Below are 13,326 nucleotides of genomic sequence, written 5' to 3'. Positions count from 1 at the left end.
CATTTATACAAAATACAGAACAGTAGCAGTTGAAATGAGTGAACTAAACTAGTTTAGCTATTTTATTAACTTGCATCTCATTTGCATTATCAAGCTTTCACTGGCAAAAGGATCTCTTAATACANCAAATTTATTTATATAGCACTTTAAAAACAGGTATAAAACTGCACCAAAGTGCTTTACAGGAAAGAAAAATGGTTACACCTAGTTTAGCTATTTTATTAACTTGCCTCTCATTTGCATTATCAAGCTTTCACTGGCAAAAGGATCTCTTAATACAGGTCCTGTCGGGGAAAAAAAGCATGATAGTTTCTAAAATACAGGGAATACAAATACAAGCAGAATCAAGACAGAAAATGTTCAAAGTTACTCACTGGTTTCCATTTATTCTTTAGGAACAAATAAATCAACATTTATAACTGTTAGCTGTGATTTTCGTCAGGTATTTAGCAGGCAATAGATTAATCACATATAAAATGAGTTTAGAGCGAAGCGCCAGCTGACTTCCTGATGATGTCACTCCTATATAAAGTTCACTTTTATATACCTTCAGCTTTAAAAGGTCAAGATTAAGGTCATTAGACGTCACTGATTTCAGGGAACTGTTTTGGACGACCCATCACTGGTAAAAATAAACTTTATGTCACTGATGTTTTCAACCTCAGGTCTTAATGTCAGGTTTTAAACACACACTTAAATAAATATGGAAATGTTTAATCAGATTAAATAATTACAGGTGATATTTTGTTAATTTTTGCCAATTTAGGAAATTTAGGGCAACACATTTTTACAGTTTGTATCAGTTTTAAATGCCTTTACCTTGAAAACATTGATAGAAATAGCTTTAATTCCCTTTATAAGAATGCCTTCTAACATTTATTTTATGATTGGAAACGTTTTAGATTTTTAGTCAGCAAAATATTTAATGCATTTCCCGGACTGGTAACTTTAGCACCTCCAATTTCACCTAAAGTAAGAAAGAAAAACTAACAACCTCAACAAGCAGGAGTTGGCTAAGGCTAATGATAAGCCCACGGCTCTGTTCAAAGTTTCTCTGGCTAGTTTCAGACCTCAGCTGTTTTGCGGGGTCTCCCTCAGGTCAAGCATTTTATGGCGGATCAGATAGTTCACACACTGCTCATGTCTGGCGGTCTATCTTTTCTCAGGGAGGCCACAGAGGTCAATGGTTAGCATTCAGTGGTATGCTTTAATCATCGATTCGTCTCACAACCTGACTGCCTCTGAAAATAGATACGGCTTCTTGAACCGGTGTGTCGCTGTATGATTGTGTTTCTAACATGGGGCATCTGGATTGTAAAAGCGGTGATGCAGCTGTAAAAGTGACAAGTGTGCCGTACGGCAGCGCAGGCGACGCGTTTCATCAGTCGCTGTCAAAAGCAGCCCTAAATTGATAATCATGCTATACTAAAGATAATCAGTTAGCAATTTCCGTTTAAATTGAACTAAAACATACTAGCATGTCAAATAAGCCCTGATGAAGAAATAGTGATTTACCTGTTATAGCTCAGAAAGTCCTAATTCTATAATTATATTGATATATATTTCTAAAATAATCTTGCATAAATGATTGGTTTATTTACTTAGTTTTCCTTTGCCAACATGTTTCATTAATATTTTGATAAATTAACCCACCCCACTTCCTGCCAACAATATGCCGTCCAATACATTTACCAAGCTTTCCCCGTTTGCTGTTCTTTGACCAAGTCCCCAGTGAGCATGTTGGTAATTTACAAACATGAGGAGAGCCTTAACTACCGGGTAAAACTGACATACGGTAGTGGAAAAATCGCAAATCTTCTTTTTGAGAGTAAGCTTGTATAAGCGATGCAAACATCAACTTATAAACAGAGCGTGCATGAGGAGAAATTGGCTCGTGCACGCTCTCGCACATGTTTAATAGGTGTTGTGCATGTGCATTTTTAAAGTGGAGAGGGCGGCTCTTGAAAATTCATGAAAATCCTCCACTATACCTTTAAAAAGCGGGCAGACCTTATTCTTCTGTTGGTTGTTTTCTAATTAGCCCCACATATCATAAAAGAAGACTAAAAAATGCATGAGCTGATTTCCTGCTTTATCTTAAAGCTATTTGATTTGTTTGTATACCGTACTTTCCCACTGCCTGCTTCACGAAACGCAACTATCAGTAAAAAAAACAATAAACAAAAAAACTGATTATATTTGCAAAACATGGCACCATGACTTTGTGTAGCTCACAAACAAAACTCCCAGAGACCGTAACCCTCCAATGTTAAACCTAAAGTTACGCCACTGAATTAGAGTATTCAAATATTGTTACTGACCTCCATGCAGTGTTATATTTACCTATTTTCTAGACAAGAATATGCCTGTCATGTATGTTGAAAAATATCCTATAAAAAAAAGAAAGAAAAAGTTTTCTTCAACCATCAGTATTAACAGGTGCATTATCACCCATAATATGCCGCATATTAGAGTTGATAATACAGAATCTCCGTTCAAGATTAAGGTTTGTATGCTGTTAATACTCGGGTGATGTTTCTGTAGATTAATTCTCACTATTTAAACCACTGGCAGCCTATCGGGTCACTTCAAAGGTATATGTCGCAGTGATGAATCACTGCTTGAAATTCACATCAAGCAGATCTCCTGGTTGCACACTCAACAAAATGATGAGATCTCTGCTTGCACATTACAGATTAGATGTCAGAACTCCTGCCAGGGCTGTTTGAGGGGGATTATTTATGCCTTGGTAGCAACTGCAAATGTTCTTTTTCACTATCATCAAATACCTCCAACGTGTTACTTTTCACTACCATCAGATGCCTCCAACGTGTTACTTTTCACTACCATCAGATTCCTTCAACGTGTTACTATTTCTCCTCCCATGTCATCCCTTTTAACCCTTTATCTAAATGTTTTCTGCTTCAGGCTTCTGCTTACTGACAATCTAGATCTTATTCATTTCTTCAACCCCTTTTTCAGACAGAAACACTAAATTATACATTTAGAATCGTCCCTGATAACTTAATGCAGTCTTAAATTTTATTCATGTTTTCTCAGAAATATTATTAAATCCAAAGATTTTTAGAGATTGATCAATGCTGCTCTTTTAAGTTGATGCGGTGAATATTTATTTTGTCATGAATGAAAACCGATCCCTGATTTTTTTGGGGGAGGTTTTAACCTCATAACCTGGTATTTTTCTTATGCAATCGTTGTAGAATAGACTTAAAATTTATGTTTAATCATTTTAAGGACACAAAAAACACGATATAGAGCTAACTTAGACCCCTTTTCATATCCTTACTGCCCTTTTTTCCCCTCTTGCAAGGACTCATGCAAGAATTATTCTTTTGTGTGAATGTTCATGTGGTTGTAGCCATATCAGCATTTTGTAATAATCCGTGTGGTTTTTTGTTTTGTTTTTTGTTTTCCGTTTTTCAATGGCCCCCCCCCCCAGCTTGAAACAGTGGTGATGACTCCTTTAAAGTCAGTTTCTATATATATTTTTAAAGAACACATGAATATGAATGTTTGAAACGTCTCAATTCGAATAAAAATGACATTTTTAACAAATAAAAATAAAAAAAAGACAATAAAGTACCGGCTGATACAACTATGAGCCCAAAACATCAGCAATACTTTGGTCTGTCTCTGCTATATTTAAAGAGACGGACCAAAGTAAGAAAGTAGATCCCAGTAAATCCTCATGGTGGCTGTTAAAGGTCAAAGACACCTGTGTCAGAACTCCTTTAATTGAATCCAATTAATGATTTTTCAGTAGAAGCAGATAAAAGTTCAAGCCTCGTTAATGACTCTGGCTTCTCGTCTGCTGTCGGTATGTTTGGGCACAGCTGTGGAGCGAGCTCGGCTTTATTGATCTTCCATTCCTAAGGGTGAAACTAATCTTTGAAGATTTTCCTGGAAGCAAGGGGGAAATTGCAAACACAGAACAAGGAGAGGAAATGATCAGCGTTTTTTTTTTTTACCGAGATTTGTCCATTTTGGTTATGTGTAGTATTTCTGTTTTCATGAAACAGAAATGTAGTTCAGCTGAGAAGTTAAAGCACGGGGGGCATTCTGGCTTTATTTGCTTTGTGTTCATTTAAAGTGATCACCGATTTAGCTGTGAGTTATAGATGCAACTGCAGATAAAAAAAATAGAAAAAATATTTTTAAATAGGCATTTCTTTTACATTTCCCAATCATACATGAATAAAACAATTTGCAGCAGTTCTTTTAGGTTTTTATCAAACATAGACTTTCCCCTCTTTTACGATGATCAACTGTTGCAGAGGAAAGCTGCGGGGCTGTGGCCTCCCTGCTGCAGCACATCCGTAAAGATTCATGCAGCTTAGTTAATCTGCTTGTAAACTAGATTTATAATGTTTTTCTGGACTCCATGTAGGAACGACCCCCTTCTCTCACATAGTTATAAACTCTCATTGGGGCTGTTGGCGTTTATTGTCTGTAACTTTCTAAAAAATATAGTTAGGCGGTCATAATGCTGTTATTATTAGAGCGGAATAAAACTCTTCCTGTTGCTCTCAGATGGCCTTTTACTCTAGACGGTCTTGAGTTATTACTGACTAGGAATCCCTATAAAAAGAAGAAAAAAAAAAGGTTTCCCATGCATACTGAGAGAAAAAGTTATTTTGCCATAACCCATATCTGTTTTACTTACCTTTATTTCCCACTGAATTACAGTCTCATACTTGAATGCAAATTATTGATTAATGAATGAATCTAAAGTGGTCTGATCTCATCACTCGCCTAACAATTAATTTAAAAGTGAGATCAACTCACTGTTAACAAGAAACTGTTAGGTTACTGAATAAAAAGAGATGTATAGAATATGTGAAACACTTCTAATTTCCAACCTGCAGTGGTGGAAAAACAGTCATTAAAATACGCTCTGACATAATGTTCTTTTTAATGAGTAAATAATCCAGAAATCTAAAACTATCAACAGTAAAAATAAGCAAACAATCTTGTCTTAAGTAATGACACCAATTAGTATCACTTCAGTATATGGTGTTTGAGTATCAATGTTTTTGAATAACTGACTGCAGGTGATGCTATGAACTGCTGTCTTTTCTCGCTTTTCATATTACTGGTCAAAGTTCTTAGTGGGTAAAAGTTTGTCACCTCCAGGTGTGGATCAGTGCTCGTAATAATAATAGTCAGCTTCAACCCAACCCATTCGAGTCAATGAGTCGATGCACTCAACTGGTTTTCCCTAGATAGAAAACTGAATCAATTTGACTGTATGATCTTGTGAACTGTAATGTGCCTTGAGATGACATTTGTTGTGAATTGGTGCTATATAAATAAATTGAATTGAAATTAACCCTACATTCGGTGCCGGCCCCGCTGGTTGATTGTGAGGCTTAATAAAAAAACATGTAGAACACAGTTTGATAGTATGATATGAATTGATTTGGACGATTTAGTGATTGACTAAACTTTGAAGATTACTTGTGATGTTAGATTTTCATTAGGGCTGGAAAATTTAATGCATTCACAATTTAACCACAACACAATGCAGCTCCTCATTAGCCTGGTTCCTCATGTGCAACCAACTACCACGACAGCTGTTTCTGCACGAAACATGCTCACGTGCTCTTTCTACCGTACTAACAGTTCTCCCTTTTATTTATCAAACTGTAAAATCGGGGAGGTCTGGTAACTGTAACATAGTCATATTGGGAGTGGTGGACTAGTGGTTAGGGCATTGCGCTTGGAATCCTAAGGTTCTGAGTTTGAGCCCCACTCCTACAGACTGCCACTCTGGGTCTCTGAGGAAAGACCCTTAACCTCACACTGCTCCCCGGGCGCCGCACAATTGCAGCCCACTGCTCCCCAAGGGGATGGGTTAAATGCAGAGAGTGAATTTTGTTGTTCTGTACTTGTGACAGTGTATTGACTTGAGTGTATACTCTTATATTAGGCCTGTTACTCAGATTATAGGAGTCATTTGGGGAATAAAAAAAAAACACTTAAAGCCTGCTGTTTTTTTTTTCGTTTGTTTATTATTTTAATCTTTTAAGGATTCAAATACTGTTCACTTTCATCTGTAATAGTAAAACAAATACTAACAAAGTCTTGAAAGCATCAGTCTGTGTGTAATTATTCTCTATCATGCATTTTATTTAGTGAATTGGGTTATTGAAATAATTACACCGTAGGCGGTGTAGTAAAGAATGAGTTAAGATTGAAACCTGTTTAGACGGAGTTTGTAATTTAAGATGGATTGTTTTTCATAGATTCGTATGGCTGGATTGTAGTGGGAATTTTTCCAATTTCTCCTTCTACATGAAGCTGATTAATAAGTTTTCATATGAGCTACACACCAGGTTCCTGGCATTTTGTTTTTACGTTCCGCTTTTGTGGAGATAGAAGCACCATCATCTACAGCTGGATGCTGGGGGCCTTTTTCCCCCTCCAACCGTTTCTTTCCTCAGGTTAGTGTGTTGCTTGCTCTAGCACCGCTGCTGCAGACGATGGATTGCAAACACATTAGAAATGGTATTACTCTCTGGGGCTCACGCAGCAGCAAGTCTCTTCAAGGTAATTGTTCTCACGGGGCTTTTTGAATAGAGCAGAGCTGTCTGCTTTGAGAAAATACGCGGGTTCCTTTGTACAGGCTAACAGATTCTATAAACAGTGGATGGCTTGTAACTGCTTAGGAAAAAAAAAAAAACAGTTTTACTTCAGAGGCTCTACCTTTCTAGTTTATCCTCAAATGATTTCTCTGATGCCCCCAGACCTCGGAGACTCTCAGTATTTCCTACCCACTATCAGCTTTTCAGTAATTGTTGCTGTAAATGTAAAATCGAAGAATAATTTTATGCATTGCACAAATAGTTTCACAATTTCTGCATTTTTATATCAAACCAAAAGAAGAATATTTGCATTCTTCTCATTTCTGATAAGCTGAGCCCTATTTCTGTTTTTATCAGATTCCACTGGCTAATTAAGGTCTTAAAAATCTAGCATTCCTTCTCTTCATTTCAATTCAAAGCAGTGGGAAATATATATATATTTTTTGTTATATTTAAATCTAGCACACATTTCACAGCCCTCCTCCTTCTTACAGACTGGGTTGAAGGAGAGTTGGGATGAATTATAGGGCTGGAAAGGAGTAACTTTTGAATACATTCCAAACATAAATTAATTTAACAGTAAAATTGACCAGGTTTGAGGATGTGAATCTGAAAAGTCTGTTTCTAAAGGTAGGGAGATGGACGCTTGGGGATAGTTAGCTGATGCAAAGCGAGCATCAAAGGGCTGAAGCTTGCTGCAGTGCAGGACTCCCTGCTCCTCTGTGCACCCCCCTCTTCTACCTCTTGTTTTTTGTTTTTTTTTAAGCAGGCTTTACACTTAACTCTGGTTCATGTTGTTGCTTAAATCTCTCTAAAACATTATGATAAACAAAATGTTTAAAGTGACAAAGAGATCTGCTTTTGCATTGGAAACTCTTTAAAAAAACAAGGTTTTATAGATTTTTAAATTGTAGAGCTACTTATACAGTTTTTTTTTTTTAAGGCAGAACCAATGAGGATTATTTAGACACCTATTTATACCAATCCCCAATAAATGCTGCTTAGGAACATTATTATTTTATGTTCCTACTTCATTTAGATTTAAAACAAACCCACAGTTATTACAAATGTTACCAGAAGGCTCAATTTAAACAAAAAGAAACATTTATTAAGAAAGGAAACAAAAGGGTTGGATGTGCATTGCCTCCCCATTGTGTAATCTCAATTCTTGGCTAATAAATGCACTAATGAATCAGTGAACAGAACAGATTTATTGGCCAGTGCAGATATCAGAAACAGTGTTTCCATCCATCCTCAGGACCTAGTCTCATGGATGTTTTAAATGTGTTTTTTTGTCAAATGATTGCAGCACTCAGACTGCAAAGGACAGTTGATCAGCCAGTAATTTAATCCAGGTGTGGAAGCAGGGGGACATCTAAAACATGCAGGACGTGGGTCCTGAGGAGCAGGATTAGGAACCACTGAAGTTTGTGTTTGTAGAAAGAGGGTCAGTTTCTTTTCATGTTAACTGGGTCAAATCATAGACTACTTGTTAAAATTATGGTTTCCCGTGGCTGTAGCTAGAATTTAGGGGAAATATGAGGATGATAGAGTTTGCATGTTGTCCTTTAGTGATTGACACTTCATAGTGGGGGAACAGTGATGTTTTAAACACTGTTCAGCCTTTATTTATTTAGGCAGCTGGTATTAGGTATGTTTGGAGAAATCCATATATTTTCCATGGAAAGTTTTATTCACAAGCCATAAAATCGGCATTAATAGATGTTCTTGGCATCAGATAACACAGTAAGCAGTAAAACTTGGCTGCAATGAGTAAAGCAAAGAATGCTGCTTTAAGCAGATGTTTTGTGGACTTCCTTTCTGTTCATAAGATTCCTGTAATTCTTAGTTAATATTTTATTGAAGTTAAAGGAATCTGGTTCGTTGTGATAAATCTGAAGAAATAACAGTTTTATTGTAAATTTTTAAACAATTTCTCTTTGTTTGTCTACAGGTTTGAAGGAAATTTTAATACCAACGTTTCTAAGACCATCTGCTGCGACAGGCTGTCCCCAACAGTCAACAGCAGAGCGTTCAACCCAGGACGGGACCTCAACTCAGGTCTGCTCAAACCTCCTCTTAAACACAGAGATGAAGGAAATGACTTATATGCAGCATAACTTATTAATTCAGGTCCTACGTTGATCGGTCTCTGAGACCTTTTTAACAGTTTGGTTGTTTTTTTTTGCTTTTAATCTTCAGAAAATGTACTATTGTGGAGAACATTATTAGCTCAGCATAAGAGTTACTCTTCAGAAACGGTTGAAAACTCTCCATTCAGCTCTTTTTTTCTTTCTGTTATCAATTTAAAAATAACAAAAAGCTTTAATCATTCAGATATTATCCTTTTATCTTTGAACTCTTTCAATTTTTTTATTCGGGTAGTTTTTTTTTTTTATTATTATTAGTTTTTTTTTTCTTTTGTTATTATTATTATTATATACAAAGTAAGGCTTCTTAATAAAGTTGTGGATGGCAGTAATGGAAAACCAGGTTACTTTAGGTCTACTGCAGATTCTGACATTGTAAAAGCTTAGATGTGTTTGCAGAATCTCTGTCTGGTTCTGATTAAAAACAGAATAGGGAAATTTCCCAAGCTCTGTGCCAGTTTTTACCAGCTGCATTTTCCGTTTTTTTTGCCATTGCTCAGGCAACATTTTTAGAATTGAGACGTTATTTACAAGAATAATAAACAACTTTATCTTCATCGCTGTTTGGAAAGCATTGCTAATTCTCTATTAGGATTGTAGTCTACCCCATTGCAGGCTGATTGCTCTTTTTAACCAATCTTTAATAAAAAAGTATGACAGCTTTATAACCCAGATTAAAATGTTGCTTTCTGTCAGTTTCTCAATGAGGGTAGAGTTACAGCCATTCTCAAAGAGAGGGTTAATATAAATTATGCGGGGTTGTTGGTTCCAGACAGGCAGATTATTTTTAGTTTGAATGCAACATTTTAACATCCAGGATCAGTTAAATCCATTTTTAAAATAGTTTTACTGAATGAGACTGCAGTATGGTGATTTTGTTTGAAAAGATGTAAAATACAGTAAATCTAGAATGATTGAAATCTGTCTGGACAATAAAAGAAACATTTTGGTCTGATAAATCAAAGATTGGCTTATTTGGCCTTAGTTACAATAATTATATTTAATGGAAAAGGTTTGAAGTCTGCAAGTCTGCGAAAGAACAAAAAAAAACGGTAATGTTTATACATTACACTTTAAAGTGCAAAGTTTGTCATTGCAACTTTTTACCAGAACCTTAGGTCAGGGTTCCTGAGCAGGATCATTAGCAGGGGTGTATACTGTATATATGTATATATATATATATATATATATATATATATATATATATATATATATATATATATATATATATATTTGCAAATACAAATACATACACATATTTGATATATGCATATTAGGACTTTGCATTTAATAGCACTGATTTATTTGCTGCCTTTAAACCAAACCTTAATATTTACCCTAACTATTATTAGCATACTCCTAACCTTAACCTAAATAGAATCCACACCATACCTCTAATCTAACCTCTAACATTGAAAATGGGGTTCTAACGGATTAGGACCAGACTGTGGTCTCCATAGGGCCTGTTGTTCCTCAGAAGATTAGTAAATATAACATATATAATATATGGGGTGACAGTGGCGTTGGGTGCAGGGGTTAGCCCTGCAAACGGAGGGTTGTCTGTTCGAGCTCCTGCTCCCAGGGCTCACTGAACGGACACTCACACACCATCAGTGTGTGAGTGTGTGCGTGAATGACTAAATGTAGTGTAAAGCATTTTGGTAAAGTCTCCTGACTTATCAAATCGCTTTATAAGTACAGGCCATTTACCAATAAAATGTTCTTTATCGGTAGCATGAACGCATAAGAACTCACATAGGCAAGGCAAATTTATTTGTATAGCACAATTCAGTACAAAGACAATGCAAAGTGCTTTACATGATTAAAATACAGGAAGATAAAACAGAATCAAAGCAAGTAGGAAAAATAAATAAATAAATAAATAAAATAAAAAATGCAGAAACAAAAAAGAATATTAAAAACAGTTGGACTAAAGAAAATATGTTTTAGTTGAACTGTTTAACTAGAACAGTCGAAGGCAATCCTAAACAAATGTGTTTTTAGTCACATAGGCATTTAGTCAATGTTAGTATAGTTGTTAATCACAATTGAACTAAAATGTGACTAGTTTTATCTGTGTTAGTGTCAGACTGTGGAGTAAAAAGGTTCTAACTTGTTATTTATATAATATTTAAATCCTTGACTTTCTTACATTATCTGTCATTTTTCACCTCAAAGGTTTTGTTTGGGGTCTTCATCCAAGACCAACTCTCTACAAATGTGTAATGACTGCCATTTGTAGTACATCATCATTGGTGGGGTTTTATTTCCCTTACAAGGCCAAGCATAATGAGTATAAGTTACCCCTCAGCCTCCCAGCTCCTCTTCTCATCCCTCACACTAGCTCCTCCTTGACCTCCTCACTCCGAGTCTATTCAGTCTCTCCCATTTGTCTCAACCTAGTCTAAACAAGTACGCTATAGCGGGAAGGGAGGGCGTGGCTAAAGACAGCAGGAATAATTGAGGAGGAGAGAATGATGAATGAAGGGAAAGAAGGGAGGGGTGAGAGCTGATTGAAATGTTGTAATTCTGTCAAGACTGTTGTTTCCTCCAACTGCTTTCCTTTTTATCTTCCATTTTCCTTTTTCTTTAGGAAAGACTGGTACAATGGTGGATGTTGGTGAAATTAGTTTTTAGATCAGCGTTTGGTGAGACATGAGGGGCTGAGAGCATTATGATTACAGCACTAGTTGGATTTACCTGCTCTTTCCCCTCTATCTCCTTTAGAAGACCTTCTTCCTGTGCAATTTTTGAAACTTAAGACCCCTAATTTTGTGGGAGTCGTATCTTTACCTTTTCCATTCATGGTGGGTCTGTGATCAAATCCAGCTTTTTATGAAATATCTGAACATTTTTTGTGGATATGGGCTGATAATGAAATATATTAGGCTGAATTCAGATTTCTAAAGCTTTGACTTTGTGGTTCAGAATCACCATATTTTAATGTATTTTAAATGTATTGTTGAGGATTTTCATGAATTTTGCCACTTAAAAAAAAAGAATGCACATGTGCAATCCTGTTCTTGCTTCTGAGATGGAATTAAATGCATGCGAGAGCATGCACAAGCCCATTTCTCCTCATGCACGCTCTGTTTAAAAATTGCTGTTCTCATAGCTCATCAAGCTTACAGTGTCCAAACTTCTGCCCTAACCCCTAAATCCCTCCATCACTATATAGTGCTGGGACTATATAGTGGACTTCATAGAGCACTCAGTTAACTGACCGTTTGGATAGATGATCACTGCTTTTTGCTCCCCGTTGGTCATGTAACTCCTCCTGCGCCATCTTTGGTTTTAGTCTTCGCTGTTGGGTAGCTGTGTCACCAAATCCCATAATGCTTTGCAAGGAGAGCTCTCCATGCACAGCACACCGGGATATATCTGCCTTTTTTTTTTGGCTTTTTCTTTTTCTACACTTTGTAGACATTTATCCTCTTACGACCCTCAGCCATTTTCAAAAAAACCCTGGGGAGAAATGCGAGCTTCATAACTGTCTGACCGCCTGAACGTGCTCATGCGCAGAAAAAAATAGCCAACCAGCACGCAGGACGGCCTTATGTAAACATATCAACAGAATGATTGACAGTTAGGACGACCACTTATTTAGATGAGAAACCCGGAAATAAAACATCATCCTCTATAGCTTTAATGATTTATAATATGATCAGAGGCATGCCTCTATCTCTGTGCAGCAGATTATTGACTAAAATAAATTTCTGGTTTGAAAACAATTTTGAATTTGACATTCTAAATGGTCCTGTATTGTATATTAGAGTTTTGCACCATTAGCAAAGCTAGCTTTAAGGCAACTGCTGTCTGTATAGGCTGTAAATGATTCCCAATCCAGCATGTTCAATGGAAGAGGTGAAAAGCTCAACAGGATAAAGCATAGCAACTTTATTCTACTCCAGCCTTCCTGTTTTTAACCCAAAGTCTGACTCTCTCTCACAGACTCTGCCTGCCACCAGGTACCTTCGATCAGCAGGTCGATACCCGATAGAACACGCAAAGAAACATCTGAATTAAGGCTGTACGATTTTACCAAAAATCAGAAAGCAAATTATATTGAACCAATATTGCAATCTTATTTTTAATTTTCTGCACTACCCAAAAGTATGTTTTACACTAGGCTTGAATTTTTCATAACCTTGAGAGCAAATTACTGTTACCTGTTGAAAAAGTATTGTATTTCTGTTTGCATGCATGGATCTGCATGCTTTGGTGCGTAAGAGCCAGGTAAAGGGCCCAAGAGAAATTTTGTGTCTTACTCTTGATAAATGTAATGGGACCAAAACTCTGTCCTTCCGAGATGTGAATATCGCCTTTTGTTAGATTTACTATAAACATATATTGCAAATGCAATTAATTGCTCAGACCTAATCCGAATGCAGTAACCTTTTTTCCTCTTTGCGTTAATTGACTCCCCCACCATCTATTTCATACACGATCACATTTTTGCTGTTTCCTTTCTCAATTCATCACCTCAAATCTGACTTCCTTCATAAATGCTTTTTTTTTTTTTTTTTTATATATATATATATAGATATTTTTTTAGGGATGCACGATATAAT

The 13,326-nt window shown here is 36.3% G+C and overlaps 1 protein-coding gene across 1 annotated transcript in view; it reads left to right on the top strand.

Annotated features, from left to right (window-relative positions):
- cachd1 (cache domain containing 1) overlaps positions 1–13,326 on the top strand; it is a 99,124-nt gene that overhangs the window by 53,641 nt on the left and 32,157 nt on the right. Inside the window, exon 4 of the mRNA XM_015378669.1 lies at positions 8,560–8,666. Coding sequence (XP_015234155.1) covers positions 8,560–8,666 — 107 coding nt within the window. The remainder of the gene's footprint in view (positions 1–8,559; positions 8,667–13,326) is intronic.

This window comes from Cyprinodon variegatus, unplaced genomic scaffold (genome assembly GCF_000732505.1).
Source record: "Cyprinodon variegatus isolate N-32 unplaced genomic scaffold, C_variegatus-1.0 Scaffold176, whole genome shotgun sequence".
In the NCBI taxonomy this organism is placed as follows: Eukaryota; Metazoa; Chordata; class Actinopteri; order Cyprinodontiformes; family Cyprinodontidae; genus Cyprinodon; species Cyprinodon variegatus.
Note: the sequence above shows the minus strand (reverse complement) of the source record. Positions and strands in the feature narration are given on the sequence as shown.